Source organism: Thamnophis sirtalis, unplaced genomic scaffold, assembly GCF_051295495.1.
Source record: "Thamnophis sirtalis isolate CommonGarterSnake01/CBP01778 unplaced genomic scaffold, rThaSir2_p1.2 scaffold_5, whole genome shotgun sequence".
Taxonomy (NCBI): Eukaryota; Metazoa; Chordata; class Lepidosauria; order Squamata; family Natricidae; genus Thamnophis; species Thamnophis sirtalis.
Window position 1 is genome coordinate 34,842,361 of NW_028261385.1, and position 24,752 is coordinate 34,867,112.

Sequence of the window (24,752 nt, forward strand, 5' to 3'; positions counted from 1 at the left end):
CCATATTATAAAGGAGCAAAGAATCTTTCTGGGCTACAGCGAAAAATGGATTTTAATCAGGGGTGGACTGCTACGGGTTTGCCTGGGTTCAGGAGAACCCATAGCTAACATTATGGCCTGTTCAGAGAACCTCCAAATCCCACCCCTGGCTGGCCACACCCACCACTCCCCTCCCCTCCCAGGAATCTCCATGTGGCTCTTTTTGGATGCGAGGTAAGTGCAGGGCCCACGCGGGGGCTCTGGGAGGAGAAAAATGGGCCTCCCAGAAGTTCCAGAAGGCTGGAGGGCCTTCAGAGCCCAGGGGAGGCAGTTTTCACACTCCCAGAGGCTCAAGGAAAACCTCTAGAGTCTGAGGAAGGTGAACCCCCCCCCACCCATGCAGGAGGCCAACTAGGCCACGCCTACCATGGCCTCACCCACCCAACAACTGGACAGATAACTCATTGCTGAAATTTTTGAAGCTCACCCCTGATTTTACTATGCCACGTTAGAGAAGAAAACGAAGCTGATAGAGACTTGAGATCCCTTGTGAACACAGACTGAAAGAACTTGGGATATTTGGTTTGGAGAAAAGAAGATTAGGAGGAAAGCTGTATCCAGATATATAAATGGGATCTCCATGGAAGATGGGCACGAGCTATGTTCCAGACCAGAGAAACTAAAACAGAAGTAAAAGTATGAGCTGCAGGTATCTAAATTCCAGTGAAATGTAATAACCTAATGATAAGATCTGTACAGCAGTGGGACAGTCTGCTTCAAGATATTGTGGGTTCTTCATTTATGTAGGTTTTTAGGACACCCTAAGGTAGCCATCTATTGTGAATAGCTTAATTCTTGGGGGGGGTGTTGCACATTGATTCGATGACTCCTGTGATCCCTCCATTCTCCACTTCTTTCATTTTATAATTTGGAAGGAAGAGAGAGAATAATCATCAGTCCTTACCTTAGTCTGAATATACACGAGAATATAGAAGAAGAGTTGGAAGGGACCTTAGAGGTCTTCTACTCCATCCCCTTGCTCAAGTAGGAGACCCTATTCCATTCCAGACAAATGGATGTCCAATCTCTTTTTGAAAATCTCCATAATGGAGCACCCACAACCGCTGGAGACAAACCATTCTACTGATTAATTGTTCTCTCTCAGAAAATTTCTCCTTAGTTCTAAATTGGATCTCTCCTTGATAATCTGGATTCCTAAATGAATAATCAAATAATTTACCTTGAACTACATGCAACATTACTTGATTCCACAACCACACATTTTTCCTGTATATTCCTTACATCTCTCTCTCTCATTAATAGCTAAAATGTATATTTTGTTCTCATTAGAAATGGAACTATTCTGCTCTTCATACTTTCTAAACCAAACTCTATAGCTATTTTGGAGCCATAACCAGGATACAATTGTCCTTTTCATAGAGTTTTTCTTTAAAATACTTCTAGAATTTAGATTTGTGAGTACGGTAAGCCTGTTAGAGTCAAAAGAAGCAAAAGTTGTATTCTAGAGAATAGAGAGAAACAAAAGTTGCATTCTAGTATAGCAGCAGAGAAACAGAGTACAGTAAGTACAGTGGTCCAAATTATTATCACTGCATTGGATATTTTCCAAGGAGATTTAGAACTCCTTTAGTATAAAACTACTAATTATAGAAATTGAACAAATAAATACATAAATAAATATGATCCAAGAGTTGTTCTTGCATTCTGGCTTCTTGTGACCTGTTTTACTGATGTAAGGTAACAGGTAGTTCTTAAAATCTCTTCTTCAGAGTTTCCCATTTCCCTAGATGCATCCCCTTTTCACATTATTCATGATACAACTAACACGCCAAAGAGAAGAAGCTGGGACTGCAACTCCCTTTGGTCATTCTGTAAGAAAAAAAAGGAGAATAAAGAACAAACACACCCACACAAGCACACACATCTACCTGCCTGTAGCAAACTTGAAGTTTGATTTAAGGAAACATTTTCTCCTCCTTTCTCTTTGGGATAGGTATTTAAATGTATATCATCTATATCTATATGTTTATTTCCAAAGGTAAAGCAGTAATTATGTGTTTGTCTCATTGTTTGACCAGGTGGCCAAATAATAATTCCAGAGAAAGGTAACCTAGAAACTTTCTCCGTTACAGCCTTCCCATCTCAAGTTGGTATATTTGAAATCTACTGAATTACTATGTCCATTTTCCCAAGTTAGCAACACCAATGGAACAGTAGTCCAACCCATGGAAGAGGCAACAATTTATGGATGGATTTCATACCATTCATTTATTTGTATCCCACCTTTATTAGTTTTACAAGTAATTCAAGGTGACATACAGATCCAACACATCTTCCTCCTCCTATTTTCCCCACAAGAACCCTGTGAGCTGAGTTGGGCTAAAAAGAAGTGACTGGCCCAAGGTCACCCAGTTGGCTTTCATGGTTAACTGGGAACTAGCTAAAATATTTGTATAAAATAAAATAAATAAAATAAATAAAATAAATAAAATAAATAAAATAAATAAAATAAATAAAATAAATAAAATAAATAAAATAAATAAAATAAATAAAATAAATAAAATAAATAAAATAAATAAAATAAATAAAATAAATAAAATAAATAAAATAAATAAAATAAATAAATAAAATAAATAAAATAAATAAAATAAATAAAATAAATAAAATAAATAAAATAAATAAAATAAAATAATAAATAAAATAAATAAAATAATAAATAAATAAAATAAATAAAAGTAAAGTAAAGTAAAGTAAAAGTAAAGAAAAGTAAAAATAAAGTAAACTAAAGTAAAATAAAATAAAATAAAATAAAATAATTCAATAGATCATGAGAAACCTAAACACAGGAAACCACAAAGAATACTCCAGGCAGCAAAGGAGAAACACAAAGCTGTAAACTGTACTCTCTCTTTATTTATTCAAACTATATGCTGGATTGAAAAATGATGAGTGAAGTTTAAAATTGTGGGATGAAATATCAATAACAAAGGTTGGATTCTGGAGACTCACAATAGAAAAAGTATTGGTCCTTTTGTGAATGGCACAGTGAAATAAACACTATAAAAAAGAATGCTAAAGTCACAGTACATTATTGCTTACAATTGGCTCACTACAGTAGCAACAGCAAAACTGCTATCCAAGGACAAACAGGTGAATTTCCATTTGTCAATGAAACTGTTGAATAGTTCAAGGCTACAGAATCTCAATAATTCCTTATTGGAGAATTCCAATATAATTCCTTCTTTTGGAGAACAATGTAGTGACATTGTCCAATGTAGGATAACTTTGTCCTGAAAACTTGCCTTTAGTGAAAGGACAGTGCACACCAAGCACATTATTATTGCACACAAAAAATTAGCTCTTCCAAAAACCTCTTTAATATAATTATGGAGACAAAGTTCCTGATACCCAGTATTAAGTAATCCAGCCTAAATTTGCAAGGAAGATGACCTATTTGCTTGCTCTTCTGAGGTGGTTTCAAAAAATGGTCACATCATTCTAATGAACATGAGTGCAATGTGTAATTTTAATTTTATAACAAATCTCGGACCTGAATTTCAAATACTCCATTGCTCATTTTGGATTGTTATAATGCACTGAGCCAGCATATTTAGACTGCTGAATGTTTAATGTACTTTTTCTTCTCCTTTCATCTGTCATTTGCAAAGTATCATTTTGAGCTCTCTTCAATATTAAAAAGAAAAATAATAACCTTTATTCTGCAGAGTATTAACCAAACTTAGAAATCCTTTAAGAAATTTCTTTTGCTATATCAAATTATCTCATTTTGTCTGTGATGTTATTATAGAAGAGGGTACATTAGCATAAAATGGCATGTTCTTCTTAGCTCATCTTAGATTATAATAAAACAGGGCCAATTTTCAGACTGCTCTTTGCCCAACTTTATTGTTATATAAATAACTTTAATATAAGAACAGAAGAGGGGGAATTGTACCCCTTTCTCCTCAAGAAAAGTACATTCCTAATTTAAGTTATATAACTAATGGCTGAATATATTCACAATGAAAATAACTGACAGCTCTGAAATTCTACTAGAAGCCTTATTTATGGAAATTTCACAGAAAGTCTTCTGCATTATCTTGAAAGCAAAATGGGCTGTGCAAAGCAGTGATTGGTATTCTGCAGTATCCCAAATCTCCTCTCTTTTTTGAGGATTCCAGTTTTGTCTGAGACTATTGCTTGAAATCAGTGATATGACCTCCCCACAGGTGATTCTCCAAAATTTGAGGAAGAGACCACAATAAAGACACCTAAAACACAGTACATTTGGCTTCATTGCCTCATCTACTGCTGCCCTCTTATTCTTTTTTTAAAGTTTTTTATTTTTTATTCTCTTACATACAATTATAGGTATACATTCTTATAGATATTCTTCTTTACATCTGTCATTCTTATACATTTATTATTCCATGTAAAAGATTATAATATACAGTTTGGGTTGTTTTATTTACCATCCCATCCGCCTGTTTTAGCACCATCTTATGGTGGTGCACCATCCTCCTCTCCTTCCACTTCTTATTCCCTTACCTCTCTCCTACTCCTACTCTTCCCCTTCCCCTTCCTACCCTCTCTCCTTCTTTCTCTCCCTTCCACCCTCCTCTCCTTACTTCTTTCTTTCTTCCCTGTTCCTGTCGTCCTCTCGTCCTCTATCCCTTTCTTTTATTGTTATAGGTGTCTCTTTCAAATCTCAATTTATCTTTTCTTATGTTTCCGCAAACCCAAATATAGTTTAATATCATGTCTTCTTCCCTTCCCTTTGCTAATCTATGATTTTTTTCTCTTTATATCTCACTCTTGAATATATATTTGTATATTTAGTATTTTCTTTTCTGTTTCCCCCCCTCTTCCCCCGCTTTCCCATTTAATAGTGTATTGTCTGGGTTCTGTATCTTCCCCTTACTTCCTTTTCTAGATTCCTTTCTCTAGCCAGTCATAAAATCTTTCCCATGTCTTGAAGTACACAGTTCCTCTTTATCCTTTATTTTAAAAGTCAACCTGTTCATCATTGCACAGTCTAATATTTTTTTTATTATCTCTTCATCTGTTGGTAACTTATTTGATTTTCAACTTTGGGCAAATAAAATTCTCGCTGCTATAGTAACATGTATATTGTATAATCAAATAAGTATCCTCTCTCTTGTGTTTCTCTGGGAGAATACCCAATAAAAATGTCTCTGGTCTGTTGCCCTCTTATTCTGTAGTACTCTTAACCATAAAAAGTTTATCAAATAACCCAGTGAAACTGGCTAGTAGAATCCCATCAATTTTTGAGGGTTATGCACCTATTTAGCCTAACACAAATGTGTCCTGTCTATAAAAGATGGATTTATATTAAACTATAGTTAAGCAATAATAATAAATCACTACCACATACCTGTATTAGCTAAAGCTGCTGGCATAACTCTATGATTGACAGATCTGTATCCAGATAGTACCATATTTCAATATAACTGTGCAATTGAGTTGAAGGAACCTCACAGAAGACAGATGGCATTTTACTTGCAAATGTAAACCAGGAGATTACTGGTTCTTTACAAAGTGACCCATCTTTAAATATAGACAGAGGTGAGAAAAACATAAAATATGAAGGGGAGGTGTTTGCATTGTTGTTACTCTTTTAAAAGAGCTGTAATACTCTCTTTAAACTTTAGCAGAATGTAGTAGTTGAGGAAAAAACTTAAAAAATTATGTCAAAAGAATATAGCAAGTTGCAAATTTTTATTTTGCAAAGCATTTGAATTTGCATCCATCTAATCAATGGTTTTGTGCTTAGTTGAACTATAATGGAATATTTGTGCTCATATTTATAGTAGAATACAGGAAATTGTTCCAATGATGGGTAATATGCTTTTGTCTGCTTAGTTGTACAGTGGGAAAATAAGCAAATAATTTTGTGCATCAGGTTGCAACATTTTTAACTAGATTTAGATTGTTTCCAGTTATCATTTATATAGTGAGTATATTTACCATTTATATAGCAAGTATATTTATTAGCCATATATTAAAACTTCATCCTTGCCAAGATATTTATTCATCTGTACATATTAGGGATCATTCTTTCTTCTGAAAGAATAGATGTTGTTTACCATACAAAAAGAAAAGAGATTATGTAAACAAATAAATCATACAAATCAACAACATATTCATAAAACCACAAATAAACGTTTAAGCAAACCTAAGAGTAAATTAATTGAAATAAGCCAAATCCAGAGCATAAATGCAACTTGATTATTATTACATTGCATGTATATTAATAATAAGAGCTGCGAGCTAAAAGCTAAAATAATATATATGGTGTATATAATATATCTATCTATCTTGTAAAAAATAAATAGATGGGACCAACCTTCTCTTGCCAGGGAGATAATTCTATAGGGAATCAGTACAAAGAAATTACAAATAGGCAACTTTTTAATATCTGAGAATTATAATCTATGAGCTCTCCCAGTCAGGAGCTGATCTTAGCCTGAGCCTTAATCCTTTACCACCTTAGCTTGCTTTTACTAAGCAGTCTTGGGCTGACCTCATAGAAATTATATTTGATGCTTATAATCTCAATTCTTGCACATTGGGATTAATGTTTATAAGAATAAACAATATAGTAAGCCTGTTCAGAAAAGGTACCAAAATACTGAAGAAAAGGAGTTCTGAGCTGTTCATCCCTATATTCATTTTTTTATTTGCTCCATATGTACGTCCATGGATCAGGTACAGATGGTCCTTAATTTACAACCATTTGTTGAGTGACTGTTTGAAGTTATGACGGCATTGAAAAAAAAGTGACTCATAAGTGATCCTTTTATAACTGTTGCAGCACCCCTATTGTCACTTATTCAAAATTCAGATGTTTGGCAACCGGCATGTATTTATGACAATTGCAGTGTCCCATTCATGTGATCACCATTCCCAAACACCATGTCATTCCCGATCAGCTTCTGACAAGCAAAATCATTGGGAGAAGCTGGATTTGCTTAATGACTGCATGATTCACTTAACAGCAGCATGATTTGCTTAACAATCATGGAAAAAAAGGTGAAATAAGATACAACTCACATAACAACCACCTTACTTAGGAACAGACTCTGGTCCTAATTGTGGTTGTAAGGCAAAGACTAACTGTAATTGATTTCAATCCTCCATATATCTTTTAAGAACCACGTATTGCAGGGGTAGTCAACCTTTTTACACTTACCGCCCACTTTTGTATCTCTGTTAGTAGTAAAATTTTCTAACCACCTACTGGTTCCACAGTAATGGTGATTGATAAAGTAGGGAAGTAACTTTACTTTATAAAATGTATAAAGCGGAGTTACAGCAAATCCCTACCGCCCACCATGAAAGCTGGAACGCCCACTAGTGGGCGGTAGGGACCAGGTTGACTACCACTGATCTATTGAATGCAAATACATCATGCTCAGGGTTGTGTTCCGGCCATCACTACTGCCGGTTCACTTGTGGGCATGCCACGCACATGCTTGATACGTGCGTACCTGCAGTGCAATAAAAATGGCTCTGTGCATGCGCAGAAGCAAAAAACAAGATGGTGACGCCTATGGCACCTCCCGGAGAACTAGTTTAGGGGCGTGGCAGGCCTGGGTCGCTGCCTGTTCCAGCAACCCAGGATGCCAAACCACTACCGGTTTGGCTGAACCGGTCTGAACCAGTAGGAAACCATCATCGATCATGCTGGCTTTCTAAGATCCATGGTGGCGCAGTGGTTAGAATGCAGTATTGCAGGATAATTGTGCTGACTGTCAGCAGTTCAATTCTCACCAGGACCCAGATTGTTGGGGGCATAATGCTGACTCTGTAAATAACTTAGAGGACTCTAAAGCACTATGAAGCAGTGTATGTCTAAGTTCTATTGCTATTGCTATTTTGTTAGCCTCTTCTTTCCTTTCTTTCAGTTCCACTCCAATGTCCAATATGTATTCTAAAATATTTTTTATGACAATGCAATGGTTAGAAATTCCAAAGAGGCATATAAGTTACTCCTGCCCTTATTTCTTAGAATTCCACCAAAGAGTTCCAAGAAATGAACAAGTTATCCACATGTAAACATCAGAATAGAAGAAAGATAGGCTTAGAGTCAATAACTATTTCAGGTAAATTACATCAGGAAGCAGGGGCCTTAGGTCAAGTTCTATATTCTAACCAAGAAAAGAGCAAACAAGTCCAGATATTTTGAATTTGACTCCAGTTGGTGACAGCCAACAGGGCTAAGAGCACAAGATTCCCAAACTCTTCTGTGATCTCTGTAGCAATCCTATCAAATTCTAGGGATTCCCACTGTTTAAGTATTCTTTGAACACTTGCTACTCACATCTGACAGTTTTCCAAGAACACTGAATGTGCTGCCTGGAGGAATTATATAAATATTATCCTTCATCCCTGCACCAATTTAAATGAATTTATGTATTCTCTATTGTTGTTAAGAAAATAAATGGACATGTCGACATTGGCATCAAAAATTGACCTCCCTCTCTCGAGGGAGATTTTACTTACTTCGTGCTTTCATAGGTGGTTCTGTTTTAACTCATATTCCACCATAGCATATGTATATTTAGATAAAGTTGCATTTGGGATGCATTCTGGTAGATAAAGCACATGGATTGATAAAGGTAAATGCAACAAAGTTCCCAAAATATGCAAAAACTTAACCCTGAATTTCAACATTTCCCACCACCCAATGTACAGGAGAGGACATTGGCCAATGTGCTTGTACCTGACCAGACAGAAAAACCTGGAGAAGTAGTAAATCCTTGGATGCCATGACAACCACTGTATTCCATGCGCATCTGCTGCAGCCTTTCTGATCATGCTCTTTCCCTTATCATCTTCTGTAGAGCATGGGAGCATTTGGCTGCCCCAACAGCCAAAGCAATATCGTGTAGGAGACTAAACACACTGCTTTTCTCTAGTCTCCTCGTCTCATTGTGGCTTTTATTGCTCGTCTCCTAGGAAACAGATACAAAAACTTGACTGAACAGCCCAAAGACATTTTTAAGTTAGGTGGCTCAAGGGGCTTCATCTGTTCCTTTTTAGGATCTGAGCAGCTTTTAAATCAGCCTTTCCTCGGCTGAAGCCAGATGTGTTGGAATTTGAGACTATGTCAAAAACAAAAGCTGCAGCTGCTGAACCCAATAAGAGAATCTTAGATTTTTTTGGGGGGGGGGGGGAACTGGACTAAATTATGAGATAAACTTGGCAAAAGTACTCAAGAGTGAGCTTTTGGCTTGGCTGGTTATTTCAAACGAGTGACTCCTAACTGGAAGTTAAGGAATACTGGAGAGAAAATGTGAGGGGGAAAAATTGCCCAAGGAAAGTTCTTCTTCTGGGGAATATTGAGAGTCCCACTGAGATAATTACTATTTTGACCATAGGGTCAGGTGTTAGTTAGAAATCTCTGTTACTGTGACTTCCTCAAAATGTCTCTGCTAAAGGATGACCTCTGGTGATGGAAGGACAGAAAAGCTCAAAGCTCGTCCTTTTCTTCATCATGAGGCTCTTTCTCTTCAGCCCAATCTCATGCCCTTCTGACCTTCCTCTCCTGGTGCCCTCCTAATGTGTTGGACTACAGCTTCCATTGTCCCCATGTCAGTCCCAGACCTACACTCCTGCACATCAGAGAAGGATAATGACAGCCCTAGGGAGTCTGATTCAACCCATCTGGAGGGAAGCCGGTGGAAGAGAGGCTGGTCCGTCTTCCAGCCAGCTGCAAGAGATCTGGATCGCGCCCAGCAGGTGCAGTCCTTACCTTGACGCTACTCTGGCGGGTCTGGGTCTCCGCCTCGACGACGCCACAGCAGTGGCGACCCCCACTCCTGCCCATCTCCCTGCGCGGGTAGGCCGGGCAGTTCGGCGCCTGGCGACTCTGGAAGGCGAGCACCGAAGGGATGGAGTCGGCCGCGTCGGTCTTGATGAAGAGCCCGTGCAAGGTGGCGCCCGTTCCCTGCGAGACGGCGGCGGTTTGACGCGGCGAATTGGACTCGTCCGAGTCGCGGCAGTAGATCATGCCGCTCTGCGAGACGTGGATGCTGGGGGCGCAGCCCATCCCTCCGCCGCGCCGCCCTCGCACCGACCGAACAAGACGGCGGGGGCCACACCAAGACGCCCTCGCAGCTCTCGAGCTCTGAGGAACGCCGAGCGGAGCGGGCAGCTTAGCCCAGAGCGGGGACATCGGCCGTCGGCCTTGGGCGGCGGCGGCGGCGACGGCGGCGATTGCGACTCATCTCCTGTTCTCCCGTCGGCGGAGGCTACGCGCTGCCCGACTCGGGGCGCAGGCAGCAGCCGTCCGGAGAGCCCCGCCGATCCCCGCAGTGCTGTTCCCCTGCGCCGAGGGCGCCCTGTCCTTCCCCGCCGCCAAGCAGAGACGGGAGTGCGAGTCCGCCGCGCTCCATCATGAGGGCATCCCTCACAGCCCGCGTCAGGGAGGAGGCGGAGGCTGCCCGCCTGACGGAAACTTGAAGCACGGTGGCCAGGCGGCCGGCGCTGCGCAGCCCAACCCAGCCGGCAGCCGCCGCTCCCCGCTCCCTCAATTCGCCTTCCGGGATCGCTCAGCGTCCCCTTAGAGCTGAGCTTCGGTTTCCTCGTCTCTGCCTCGCCGGTCCCTTTATCCTCTATCCCGGGCCCCCGGGCGCCGTCCCTCTTATCGTATCGTCTGCAGGCAGCCACTGCTTCCAGCGCACTGGGGCAGCTGCCATCTGTTTCGCCTGAGAATAAGGGCGGACCAGTTGAATATTTGTGAAAGGAGAACGAGCAGCGGTGTATTAACCATTAAGCAGACCAAGCACGTGCTCAGGGCACCAGGCCCAAAGGGGGCACCACAAAGTTGAGAAAGTGTGTGTGGGGGGGGGAACAGCAGTGAAGATTTGTACAGTATGTACAAAGGAGGGGCACCAAGATTTGTCAGTGCTTGGGGCACCAGTGAGCTTTAATCCACCATTGCCCACCCCCCTTCAGTACAGAAAGGGCAGAGGCCGATCTGGTTGGGCTGCATTTATCTATCTTAGCCTCCCTTCCTAGAAGAGAAAGAATTTGCCCCCAAAGTTTTGGTAGGAGGCCAAAAATATTGGACTGGAACAGCAGCTGGCAGCCCAGTTAACTACTTCATCCCACTGGGGAAAACACAGAGTACAACACTGTGTGAAGTGACAAAGAGCCTTCTCACTCTCCTTGAATGAACCTTTACCCCCTTTCTCCCTGGCAAATCCAGAGTTTTCTTTGAATGCTCTTCCAAATTTGCCATTAGTTTGTTTTCTCCAGACTGCCTTAATGAGAATCTGTGGGCAATGAGTGGGTTTCAGCAGGGGCTCCTTTTCTTCAAACATACCAGCCATCCTGTAGTTTCTGGATTATGAACTGTCCTCAAATCAAGGAATATCTTTGGATTACAAAAAAAACTGGCTTCAAAAATAAAATATAGTACATTAAATCAAGGTGCCTTTGGGGTGGGGGTGGGGGCTATTGAGCACAAGGATAGCATTTCTTCACAAGATCTTTTTGAATCTTGGGTGCAATATAACCCAGGGTTTTTAACTTCAGCAACTTTAAGATGTGTGAACTTCAATTCCCAAAATTCCCTAGATAGTATACTGACTAGGGAATTCTGAGAGCTGAAAACCATATAGGCAAGTCCTCGACTTACAACCACAAGTGAGCCCAAAATTTTTGATGCTGAGACATTTGTTACGTGGATTTTGCCCCTTTTTGTGACCTTTCTTGACACATTTGTTAAGTGAATTACTGCAGTTGTTGAGTTAGTAGCATGGTTGTAAAAATGAATCTGGTTTCCCAATTGACTTTGCTTGACAGAAAGTTGCAAAAGGTGATCACATGATCTTGGGACCCTACAGTCATCCTAAATATGAGTCAGTTGCCAAGCGTTTGAATTTTGATCACATGTCCATGGAGATGCAGTAAACAGTCATAAGTGTGGAAAATGATCATAAGTCACTTTTTTCATTGCCATTGTAACTTTGAACAGCCACTAAACGAACTGTTATAAGTCGAGGGCTCCCTGTACATCTTAAAGTTGCTGAGTTTGAGAAACTGAAATAATTGAGCCTCTGCAGTCTCAAGAGGCAAAGAAATACAAAGATGTGTTTATGAAATAAAACTCCTGGGCAGAGTCATAGAGGAAGGCAGTAGAGAGGTAAAATAAGTAAGATATGATTCCATATTTTTAAGGCTTTAAAATTTAAAGCCAGCACTGAGTTCAAAAATAGACTGGTAGCTAGTGAATACAGAGAGAACTGATCTTACATGATCTGAATAGATAGATCCCACTAGACTAGAACCTTTACAGTCATATTTTAGACCAGATCAAGCTGATGAACTATCTTCACGATTAGGACTATATGAAGAAATTGTGTTAAGCCTCATTACCATGGAAGGAATGGCAATTTGCTCCAATAGCCTCATTACCATGGAAGGAATGGCAATTTGCTCCAATAGCATTGTTTAGTTTAGTTTAGTTTAGTTTAGTTTAATAAGATTTGTATGCCGCCCACTCCCTTGGGACTCTGGGCGGCTTACAGGCAAGGTAAAAAGAAACATTTAAAAGTTAAAGATAAGAAGATGCAAATTAAAATTCCACATCATGCATTCCGTCTAAGTGGGGCTGGATATTGATCAACAGCCCCAGGCCTGCCGGAACAGCCAGGTCTTGGTGGCTTTATGGAAGGCCGAGAGAGTGGTAAGGGTCCGGATCTCTACGGGTAGATCATTCCACAGGGCCGGCGCAGCTACAAAGAAGGCCGTCCCCCGGGGGGCTGCCAGCCGGCATTGTCCAGTTGACGGCACCTGGAAAAGGCCCAACCTGTGCAATCTTGTTGGTCGTTGGGAGGTAAGTGGCAGGAGGCGGTCTCTCAGGTAGCCAAGTCCTAAACCATGTAGGGCTTTAAAAGTAACGACTAGCACCTTGAAGCGCGTCCGGAGACCAATGGGGAGCCAGTGCAGCTCACGGAGGATGGGTGTATCTAGGTACACCCAATATCGCTCGCGCGGCTGCTTTCTGGACCAACTGCAGTCTTTGAACACTCTTCAGGGGCAGCCCCATGTAGAGCGCGTTACAGTAATCGACTCCCTACTTGAGATAGTTGGACTCCCTACTACTGCTACAAACCAAGGGAGTACAACTATAACTTCAAAGTCCTATGGTTTTCTGTGGGAAAGAAAGAAGAGATCCAGAGCCTCTCTAAAAGTTGCTATTCAATTGTAATTATAAAAAATGAAAGGAGAAAGAAATCATGACCGGTACATATAGATATTCCATACATATATGGAATAATATTTGAGGTTTTTTATTAATTTAATTTAGGCCTGTTTGGCAACATATTTTACAAGTTTGTTCTTTAATTATTTATTAGTCTTAGGTTTTTACACAAGTTTAAGGATACTTAGATATAGGTGCCTTGTAAGCACTATTTATTCCTAATGTATGAATGCAGCTAATTCTGACATTCACAGGATTAATACAGATGTTTTGCATACTTTGGAAGATTATAATTCAGAAAAGGAAAATAAATTTGGAGTACAGTCCTCAGTTTAACTGTTATCAGCCTTGTATTCTGTATTTTCATTTTGAATTTTGATACAATGACAATAATTCAAATAGAAGCTTTAAGAATAGTAGCGCATATCAATCCTAAGAACTACTACTAAGATAACTGACCAATTTTCAGATCAAGAAAAGAAATGAGTCCTTGACAGACACAGGGTGAGAAAAGTCAACAGTAAATGGCCTACTGCTTCTGAGTAAGTTTGCCAAGCACAACCTGTGCATCACTAACACAATGTTCAGACTTGCAACAACCTGCATGCATCCCAGGTCCAAACACTGGTATGTACTTAACTATCCATTGTATGTCAGCACGACTTCAAAGATGTCACTATTACCAGAATTATGTGAGGTTCTGAGAACTGGACAGATCATAGGTTGCTCTGGTCAATTCTCAACCTACACATAATCTCTTTAATTGGTAAGCTACCAAGGACTACCAGAGCATCATTCATATTTAGCAGACTGCAAGATGCAGCCAAATCCAATGTTTACAAGGTGACTTCATTTACTGCTTGTAGGAGCCTATTCTGAAAAGTGAACACAGTTTGAAGATGTCATCATGTACACTGCAATAGCTGTACTCTTACTAAAAAAAACTGGTCATACCCTGGTTTGATGAAACTCACAAGACAATTTCAACAGCCCTCTAGGCCAAGAACAAGGCCAATGCAGACCGACAGAATGATATATCATCTGTTCTCAAAGAAAGACACGTTTAAACACCTGCTGTCCAAAGTACACGTAGAACCTCAAGTAATGCAGAACAAGTTGTGGCAGAGAAAGGCTGAGCTGGTGGAGTTATGCAGACATGCGTGCCACCAGAAGGTTTATTCAGTGCCATAAAGCACTTTATGGTCCTTCTAAATCAGGAAGTTCCCTCTTGCTGTCATGTGATGGGCCAAGCCTGATAAAAGATCAGGGAGGACTGAAAAATGGCTGGGTTGAACACTTTTCTAACCTACTGAGTAGATCAGGGGTCTCTAAAGCTGGCTGGGGAATTCTGGGAGTTGAAGTCCACCAAGGCTTAAAGTTGCCAAGGTTGGAGATCCCTGCAGTAGACTATCCACAGCAGATTCCTCAGTAGCAAGTCTTGGTTGCCCTAGACCAGACTCCCTCTACTTATGAGATCAAGAAAGCAATCTCACAAAGGAAATCAAATAAAACCACAGGGCAGGATGACATTCCTGCTGAGTCCTTCAAAGCACTAAAGCTAATCACATTGCAGGAGTTTCAAGATATCATGGAAGACATTTGCTCCACAGAGGGGATGCCTGACAACTTCCCCAATGCTGTCATTGAAGCTCTCTATAAAAATAAGGGAAGCAAATGGGATTGTGGAAACTACAGAGGTCTCTCACTGTTGTACAAATACCAAGAACCCAAAATCACTGTCGACAGTACCCAGCAGAAAAGGGCAAAGAGAACTGTCAGCGGTAAAGCAAAACACTTAGAAAATAACATTTCTATTTGTCTAGCTTGTTTTCTCTAGATCTATTGTAGGGAAGTCACTCCTACCTTAGTAAATGTTCTCATATTTCCAAATTAAGAAATACATTTTAAAGATATTTAAAGTGTCCTTTTCTCTTGTATTATAAGGAAGCACAGCTTTTTAGCAATATTCATGGAACTTTCCACCACTAGGAAAAATGTGTAAAAACATACAACAATGGATTATTGGAAGATTTCCTGTGTAAAGTTTAAATATGGGCATAAGCTGAGGCAGTAAATTAAGAGATCATGGACTATAGCCATGTTGGCAAACCTGTGGCATGCAGAGCCCTTTCAGCTCCACCGTGCATGCGCGTGCACCTCCCACCGGCCAGCTGGTTTTCAGGTCTCTGCCGCACATGCACAGGGCATGGGGTGCATCCAGGAGATGCGTGTGCATGTGGTGGGGGGAGGAAAACACATGCAGGAGTCACCCAAGCATGCGCGGGGAACACGGGGGGGTCACACGTGCATGCACAGGGGCACTGGGGGGTCACATGCGCATGATCAAGGCTGCACCAGGGGGTCATCTGCACATTGCATTATGGGTGTGTGTGCACACTTTCGGCACGTGGCAACAAAAAGGTTAGCGATCACTGGACTATAGCCTGAGATTGCACAATAAGCAAAGCACATTGCTACATAAGCATTAAGCGGCTTATCTGTTGTCTTCAAACATGAATGGTTGGTTTTACAGCCAGAATCTGCAAGTAACATAGAAAATATATCAGAGAAACAGAAACAAATTATTCTTTGTTTATCTGATATCCTTACAAAGGACTCTCTGCCTCCATGAATTCAAGGACGTATAGAAGAGTAACAAGTCAGACATTGGTTAAATATAATGATACATTTGTTGAAATTAGCAACAGCAACCATAATTTCCTGACAGATGACAATGACAGTTTAGTCATTTCCAGGATATAAAACACAAAATCAATCCTGATTCCAGCACTTAGGACACATTGATTCCATTCATTATCTAATCCTCCCATCGTATTATTTAGCAAAATTAAAAGCATCCAATTGTATTTGATACTAATGGACCACTAGTGGAACTGAAGTAGGGAGAAACTGTGTAACCGACTGGGTATCATTCAGAGAGAGGAGATGGGGGGGGGGAACTAATTATGTAACATTGACCACTGCACAACATAAGTAAAATACATTTACTGTGAGAAGAAATCACGTACTAACCCTGTTCTTCAGTTTTCCTTTCTGTTTAATGTATCTCTAACATTGCCCATCATTCATGCTTTACCTTTCCATGTGGTACATTCAAACTCTGGTGGCTACTTCCATTCACTTTTAAAGAAGTCATTCTTAGGCTGGAAATAGTGCTGTTCAAGCCAAAATGGCTTTAGATTTTTTTTTCAGTGTCCATTTATTTTCAGCAAGCCAGATGCATTTCACTGGGCTGTTTGCTTCAAAGCTTAGATGTTGCAACAGAAACATTGGGTATATAATGCTTCCAGCTAAGATCAGTTATGGTTACAGTTCCTCTATCAGTTTTCATACTTCTCTCACCTCACTTTCCTTGCATTTCCGATTCTTAAAAGACTCCGGCTTCTGCTGACATTGTTGTAAGAAGAGCCAGTGCCTTTTCTGTAACTGCAGCTTCCTAAAGTTCCAGCAATAGCCAGAAATCTCCTGTCACAAAATTGTATAGGGGACAGTTCCAGATTGTTATCTGCCTCAGAAGGATAGAGCAGCAAAAACAATCCATCTTGATCATATCATGACTCTCAATTCAATTTCCCCAAATAAGAAACTTAGAAGAACATGCATTATAGCTGAAGCAGTTTCAGTCAAGGCATGGTTGCTGTATTTGGGGTGAGTACGATTCAGGTTTTTGTACCAATGTGAGGTACTTAGAACCATGAAAAGACATGGTGCTGTGGGTGTTTGAAAAATAAGCCACAATCTTAAATGTATGAATGAGACTGCATATCCTGCTAAAAAAAACCTTTTTGCAAAGCAACCATGAGATAGCCGATGAAAAGCAGATACCACAAAATAATCAAAGGTAAAAGTAAAGGTTCCCCTTGCACATATGTACTAGTCGTTCCCGACTCTAGGGGGCGGTGCTCATCTCCATTTCAAAGCCGAGAAGCCAGCACTGATTGAAGATGTATCCATGGTCATGTAGCCGGCATGACTAAACACCGAAAGTGCAACAAATTGTGTTACTTCCCCACCAAAGGTGGTTCCTATTTTTCTACTTACATTTTTACATGCTTTTGAACTGCTAGGTTGGCAGAAGCTGGGACAAGTAACAGGAGCTCACTCCATTATGTGGCGCTAGGATTCAAACCGCTGAACTGCCGACCTTTTCTGATAGACAAGCTCAGCATCTTACCCACTGAGCCACCGAGTCCATTTGCTTTGTAATTTGACCTATCCAGTAGTCACCAACTGGATCATTATTCTTAAAACTAAAGATATTTGAAAATAAAAGTACCTGATTCAATTCCAAAGATCCCTGGTTGCAAAATCTAATAAAAAGAAAATACATTGCCAGCTGCCAATATTCTGAGGGTTTGGGGTTTTTTTTTTTTTGGTCAAATCTCCTTTGGGCACTTATTTCACATCTGAAATCAATTGTATTCTGCAAAGATTCTTGCATTAATGTAAGAGCCATCGTGAGAGTATGGTTTCTTCTTCTAAGCCAGAATCGGTGATTTAAATGCTACTAGGAAGGAATTTGTTTTCTCCCAGGAAATAACAAATCATACTAGAGGTTTTTTTTTAATGTGACAGCTAATTGTAATTGATATATCTATCACATTGTGTATGTGTGTGTGTGGTGCAGATTAATATCTACTGAGCATACAATGAAATAAAATGCACATTTCACTTTCATTCTGAAAGTCCTCCACAATTACAATTTGATACTTCTACATTTGGAGAAACCCTTCTTCTGATTCATGTCCCCATGGGATCTTTCTTTTAGGTGTCCTCAGCTAAGAAATGGCTGGTCAGTACATGTGAAGTACTGGTGATTATTCAATATTCTTAGCAAAATTGACTCCTCTGTGACCTGCTTCTATATTTTTTTTGGTAGCAAAGACTTTTTCATTCTCCAAAGCCTTTCATACAACATTGTAATTTTTAACATGCTTGTTGATCTTTTTTCCTTTGCTTTAAAATTTCTGCTATATTAACAGGGGTGTCAAACTGGCGGCCCGTAGGCCGGATGTTCCACGCACAGGCCACACCCACCTCAGCTCTGTGAAGGGGGAAAATGTCGTAAAATCTCACGTGATGCCAACATGACGCCGCAAATTTGACACCTTTGTGCTATAACAACTGAATCCAGAATAAAATCTAGAGACCCGAAGGAAGGAGTACCCAGCAACTGCAAGGGATTATTGTCAACCAAGTCAGTGACTGAAATACTATAAGTTGGTATTAAAGGTCAGTATAGGTAGTCCTTGATTTATGACCACAATTGACCCCAACATTTCCGTTGCTAAGCAAGACATTTTAAAGTACTTGTTCCTTTTAAAAGGAAAATTGTGCAGGCAAATTCTGATGGTTTGCTGCCAAATTTCAGCCAAGGAAATTAAATCTCCAAGGTGACCTACAGATCTATGACAATTTTAGCAGCTAAGCTATGTAACAGTTAGAGCTTTGAAATGGTTGTCAAAGATAGTTATTCCATATTATAAATCCCAAATGCCTCTTCAACTTGGAGGTTAGTAGCGTACAGCATGAATTCCTGTAACTTAACTACCTTTATCCAGCCATTAAATCTTAAAAGTAATAGCAAACTGAATCCCCTCTCCATTTTAAATATTCTTGATCCATCAGCACCTGAACATAACTGTGGTCAAGGCATTCTCAAAATAAAATTTATTGGGAAACTTTGTCATATGTTCTTTAATGCTGTCGGAATTATCCCCATGAACACAAAGCCAACAAGAATGAATGGCCAGAAAATGAAACAAAGGAAGCTCATGAAGAACAATACTTGGCCCCTAAAGTGATACAGGTGGTCAGCAAGCTAAGATGACATCATTTGAGAAGTGCCAGCTGGTGATGGGCTAACACGACAATTGATGTAAACATTAATGAACAACAATTAAGACCAAAACCAGAAGCCAAGATCCAAGCACCACCCTGTGGCTTCCAGATGTTCAAAGGACAGGGCTAAGGATTTTGCAAATAACAAACCCTATAATCAGAAACTGCAGAATATTGCAAAATCTATTTCTTCCAGTATATAACAATAAAAGATTGTTGCCTGATGGAATGAGGGGGAGAAATCACAATATTATAATCCGACTGTTAACAAGTCCCAGTCCAAATATTGCAGGATAAAGTTGGAGTCAACTCAACTTGACTGATCAGCATACGGCTTCCTTAATACCTACAGAAAAAAGCTTGTCAATCAGAAAGGTTGGCAGTTCGGCAGTTTGAATCCCTAGTGCTGCATAACGGAGTGAGCTCCCATTACTTGTCCCAGCTATTGCCAACTTAGCAGTTTGAAAGCATGTAAAAATGCAAGTAGAAAAATAGGGACTACCTTGGTGGGAAGGTAACAGTGTCCATGCACCTTCAGCATTTAGTCATGCCGGCCACATGACCATGGGTACGTCTTTGGACAGCGCTGGATCTTCGGCTTTGAAACAAAGATGAGCACTGTCCCCTAAATTTGGGAATGACTAGGACCTATGTGCACGGGGAACCTTTACCTTTACCTTTATTATTAAAATAAGCTATGATGCTTATAATTATAATCAATCCAGCAGAATCATTAACATATAAAATAGCTAAAGTATAATTTTTTTAAATATTCAATAAAATATTAATTCTTCTGTGCTCTGTAGATTATCATTTTCTTCTCTCTTTTTGTAGTAAATTACCCTATGATGTAACAACAGAACAGGCCTTGGCACACCCTGAAGTAATGAATCGACTAGAATTCTCAATTCAGAGTCTCAGAGCAGTGACCGATAAAGTCCTTGCCTCCGTATTCTCATCTCTAAACTTAATGCCGTAAGTGCAAGAACCTCTGAGAATGTTGGTGGAACTCTTAAATAAAAGGCAAACTTATTTTGTAATTCCTTACAAAAGATATATCTTCGGACAATGCTGGCTCTTTGGCTTTGAAATGGAGATGAGCACCGCCTCCTAGTGTCGGGAATGACTAGTACATATGTGCGAGGGGACCCTTTACCTTTACCTATAGTCAGTCTTATCAGTTTTCGTACAAAGAATGGAAGAAAAATAGGTAGAGTTTGATCTCACCATTAAAGCTACAGATTTTTTTAAAAAAATCTCATCCTTTGGACGCTCTAAGACAACAAATTATCGTCAGCCAAACCTACTTAGTTCTGCCATCACACTTTTTGAGTGCTTTCAAACCTGTAAAATTAAGGTCTCTGTATTTTATGAAGACCTGTTTTTTCACTGCTGTACTTATTCCTGTTCTTCATTTCACTGGTAGGGAGTGACAGGTGAAGCACAGTGCAAAATGCAACAAAGCCCAGTGGCTCCTGAATCTGTGACAATCATTATTTATGCAGGGGGTGTAAGGCTTCTTTGTGCATAAGTATGCATAGTTCGAGCAGTCCTTTTGAAGTGAAAAGATACAGAATGAGAATGTGGAGACCCAAGGAAACAACTTAAGGCAAGTTTACTAATATTGTTGCATAGACTTCCTCTTGTGGCAATGACGTATCTATAAAACTCTCTACAATACCGTATTAATTAAAATCAAGACCTGTTCATGTTAACTCATTTCAATAATATTTGCCACGTATAGGACATCCCAGTTACTGTATACCAAATGATTTCCTAGGTTTCACAAAGTGAATTTGGACCCCAAAACATATTAATAATTTTTAGAAAGATCTGATTAAGTTTAATTCCTTGGCATGTCAACTCTTCATTTAGAGCAGGGATGTCAAACTCACGTTGTCACGGCGGCATCATGTGATGTATCACGACTGCCCCCACTTCACTAAACTAGACACAGGCTTGGCCAGCATGTGATGCAACTGGCCCACGGGTCACAAGTTTGATAGCCCTGATTTAGAGACTTTATCTGAGATATCAATGTGCCATTTTTATATTAAAACAGCAAAATTCAAAGCTTGGGATTCACTAAAAGATGAATATGTTCATAAGATATAATGAAATTATAGCAAAGTAATAAAAAATTCAGGAAACCATGACAAAAATGAAAGAGGGATCAGCAGAAAAATCTGCTGATGTATATGTGTATGTGTGAGGGGTGGGTTCCTGCCAGTTTTAACCTCTTCTATAGCAGAGGTTCCACAAATCTACCGTGCCGTTTAGAACCGGTTCCTGCTCCCTCCCCCTGCCCGTCCGCACCACGCTTGCCTCGCCCACTGCTCATGATTGGCTGGCTCACCAATTGCCCTGCCTGCCTCTAAGAGTCCTATCTAAACCTTAAAGTCTTAAAGCTGTCAAGTTTGAACACCCCTGGGGTTTTTTTCTATAGGATTAGGGGTGCAAGGTTGACAGCTTTAAGACTTGCACAATTCAATGCTAGAGTTCCTGAGCCAACATGACTGGAGGAGGAATTCTGGGAATTGAAGTCCACAAGTCTTAAAGCTGTCAAGTTTGAACACCATTGGGTTTTTTTTAAAGGGTTAAGGGTGCAAGGGTCTTGTAACTTGACAGCTTTAAGACATGCATGCTTCAAATGTCAGTTTCTGAGCCAACATTTTGGTTGCTAAGCAAGAGCATTGTTAAGTGATTTTCACCACATTTTACAAGTTGGCCATGCCCACCCAGCCACATGACTGCCAAGCCACTCCCACATGGTCACATGGCTGGCAAGTCACTCCCACCCGGTCACACGGCTGGCAAGCCACTCCCACAAAGCAGCCACATCTACAGAAGAGGTTCTAAAAAATGTTGAAACCCACTATTGGTATGTGTATATGTAGTCTTAAAATTAGCAATTCATTTAGTGACAGTACAAAGTTACAATTGTGTATGTGTATATGCAGTCTTCAACAATTCATTTAGTGATGCTTCAAAGTAACAACAGCACTGAAAAAAGTGATTGATGACAAATTTTCACATTTATGATTTTTGCAGCATCCCTATGGTCATGTGATCCAAATTCAGATGCTTGGCAACTGACTCATATTTATGACGGTATCCCAGTGTTATCACCCTTTGCGATCTTCTGACAAGCAAAGTCAATTCACTTAACAACTGTGTTACTAACTTAACAACTGCAGTGATTCACTTAACAACTATGCAAAACACAGTTATAAAATGGGGCAAAACTCACTTAATCACTGTTTTGTTTAGCCACAAAAATTTTGAGTTCAATTATGATAGTAAGCCGTGGGGTATATGCATATGTATATGTATGTGTGTGTATAATAGAAGTGTAGATAATGTGCATGTTCAGAGAGAGTGTAAGAAGGAGTGTAGATGCACTCACTTTTGTTCCTCCCATCTGCAAAATGGTCTGGGGCCTTCACCAGAAAACAATCCCTCTTGGTAATAAATACAGTTAATGAGCAAGGGAAGACGGCAGCTATGCCAAGCAACCTCACAGAATCTACCATATTGTTGAGCTGTGAAAATGTAGGCTTTGATCAATAACAGAAAATAAATATTTTAGCCTCCAAACACACTGAAGTAAATACATATTCTGATTTGATTTCCATTCAATATAACCACAAAGGGAAGATATAGTTAAATTATTTCAGGGTCAGTTTCAGAGTCTTTCTACATCATCCACTAAAATAACAGAAAACAGGGATAATATCTGTGAATTGATCTGAACATAGCCCATTTCAGTCATTCGCTGTAGCTCTCTTTCAGTAATAACAAGCTACCAATTTTGTTTTAGGCCATGTACAAAGAGGTATAAAAAGCAAGGGTGGCAAAACCTACTGTTCACTTCAAGAAGAACTGGATTTGACCTTGGTTATATTTTTAAAAAATTAGTAGGGATGCAATTTCCAGTTAGTTTGTCGTTTATTTTGTCCATAATAGGCTAATTAGGTGCAATTTAAGATGCCAGTTGTCAGCTAAAAAATCTTCATGTTCTGTTCTGACATAGCCTTAACAGAAGAAACAGACTCCTTGTCACAAAACCCCCCACTTTATTTACTTCTTGTTAATTAATTAAATTCACCCACCAAAAAGTCCAGGCTGTAGTACTTCAAGGAGTTAACTGCAGTAACAGACCTTATCAGTTCCTTGAAATAATTGTGAGGCTATGAGTTCCCAGCTGAAAGACTCCAAATTAAGTTCTGGCAAGCAGTCTTTGTGGCACAAAACACAATGAGCAAAATCTTCAGAAATATGAACTGTTGTCTCCTACGACAACCACTCCTCTTTCCTTCTATTTATTCCCCAGCCAGAGAGGGACTATTCAGCGTCCAAGTGTGTTTTGCTTCCTGAGGCAACTCCTTGTCCCCAGTTGTTCACCTCTCCTAATTGCTCTGTGCATATGTGCATCTGGAACAGGCCCCAGCTGTTCTTCCTCCCCACTCATCTCAGCCTCCAAAGGCAGCTGCCTCTCCGGTGGCTGGGAAATGTCAGACAGCCCTGGCTCGATCTCTGTCCGATGCAGAGCATCCACGAGAGCCTTCTCCAAACTCCAGAACTGGCCCAAGTTCCTCCCCAACATCCCCATCGTCCAAGTCTGCCGCCAGCTCTGCTGGCAGCTCGCAAGCCACAACAATGGCACAGGGTGTTAAGACACCACTTGTCTCCAATTATGGTATTTCTGCCTATTCAATAGGCTATTTCTGCTTATCCAATAAGATACACTAGGGACGATCCGGGTGTCTTCATTTAAACAATGCCACCTAGTAGCATCCAGAGATATGCCTTCACTTTCAATGTGTCTGCCCTCTGGCACAGAATCTCCCCAGAGGTGTGCATGGCTTCCACCCTGCACGGTTCTATAAGTCTTTGAAAGGTTTCTTTGCTCCAGGCCTAAGGTTGCTGGTTTGTTGAGCAATGTGGTTGGTTTTTGTTTTTTTTGCAGTGGGTGATGTTATTCAGGTGTACTTTTCTTTAAACGTCTTTGAACTATGTAAGCTGCCCAGAGTCCTTTGGGAGCTGGGTGGCCTTTCCAAATCTACATAAATATGTTTATTTTTCTCGTTCAGACCACTGCTGAGAACTGAACACCTGTAGAATGGTCCCCAACCTTTTGGGCATCAGGGATCAGTTCCATGGAGAAAGCTTTTTTCTGCAGAACGGAGGGAGTATGGTTTTGCGTACTGTCTGCATTCCATGGATGGGGCTTCGCTTGTTTGTGTGGCCTGGTTGCTGACATGCCATGGACCAGTGCTGTCCATGGACCGTGGGTTGAGACCCTTGACCTATGGGAACAGGAGATGGAGTGGGGCAAATTTTCACCTACAAGCTCTGCAAATTTCATGTAAACAAATCAGTAAATTACTTTTGTTACAATTTTGGATGTACCAGATAAGAACCTTTTTAAAAAAAAAATTAGCCTTAAATTGGTTCAGATCTCGGACATGACCAATACTATGATATTGACCAAGTCTAGAATTGATGCAAAGATCTCTTATGGAAATGTTCTAAAGGCAATCATGGGAAAAATTCATCTGGTCCTTATTTAATGATGATATTTGCACCAGAATTTCCTTTGCTAAGAAATAGTTACCAGGATTTTTAACTACTGTTATTCCTTTCACACTTA

The 24,752-nt window shown here is 40.2% G+C and overlaps 1 protein-coding gene across 1 annotated transcript in view; it reads right to left on the reverse strand.

The window, feature by feature from the left end:
* PDE8B (phosphodiesterase 8B) overlaps positions 1-10,356 on the reverse strand; it is a 50,468-nt gene extending 40,112 nt beyond the window's left edge. Inside the window, exon 1 of the mRNA XM_087715617.1 lies at positions 9,779-10,356. Within this exon, the coding sequence (XP_087571743.1) occupies positions 9,779-10,201 (423 nt within the window). The 5' untranslated portion in view covers positions 10,202-10,356. The remainder of the gene's footprint in view (positions 1-9,778) is intronic.
* Positions 10,357-24,752: the final 14,396 nt, after the last annotated feature.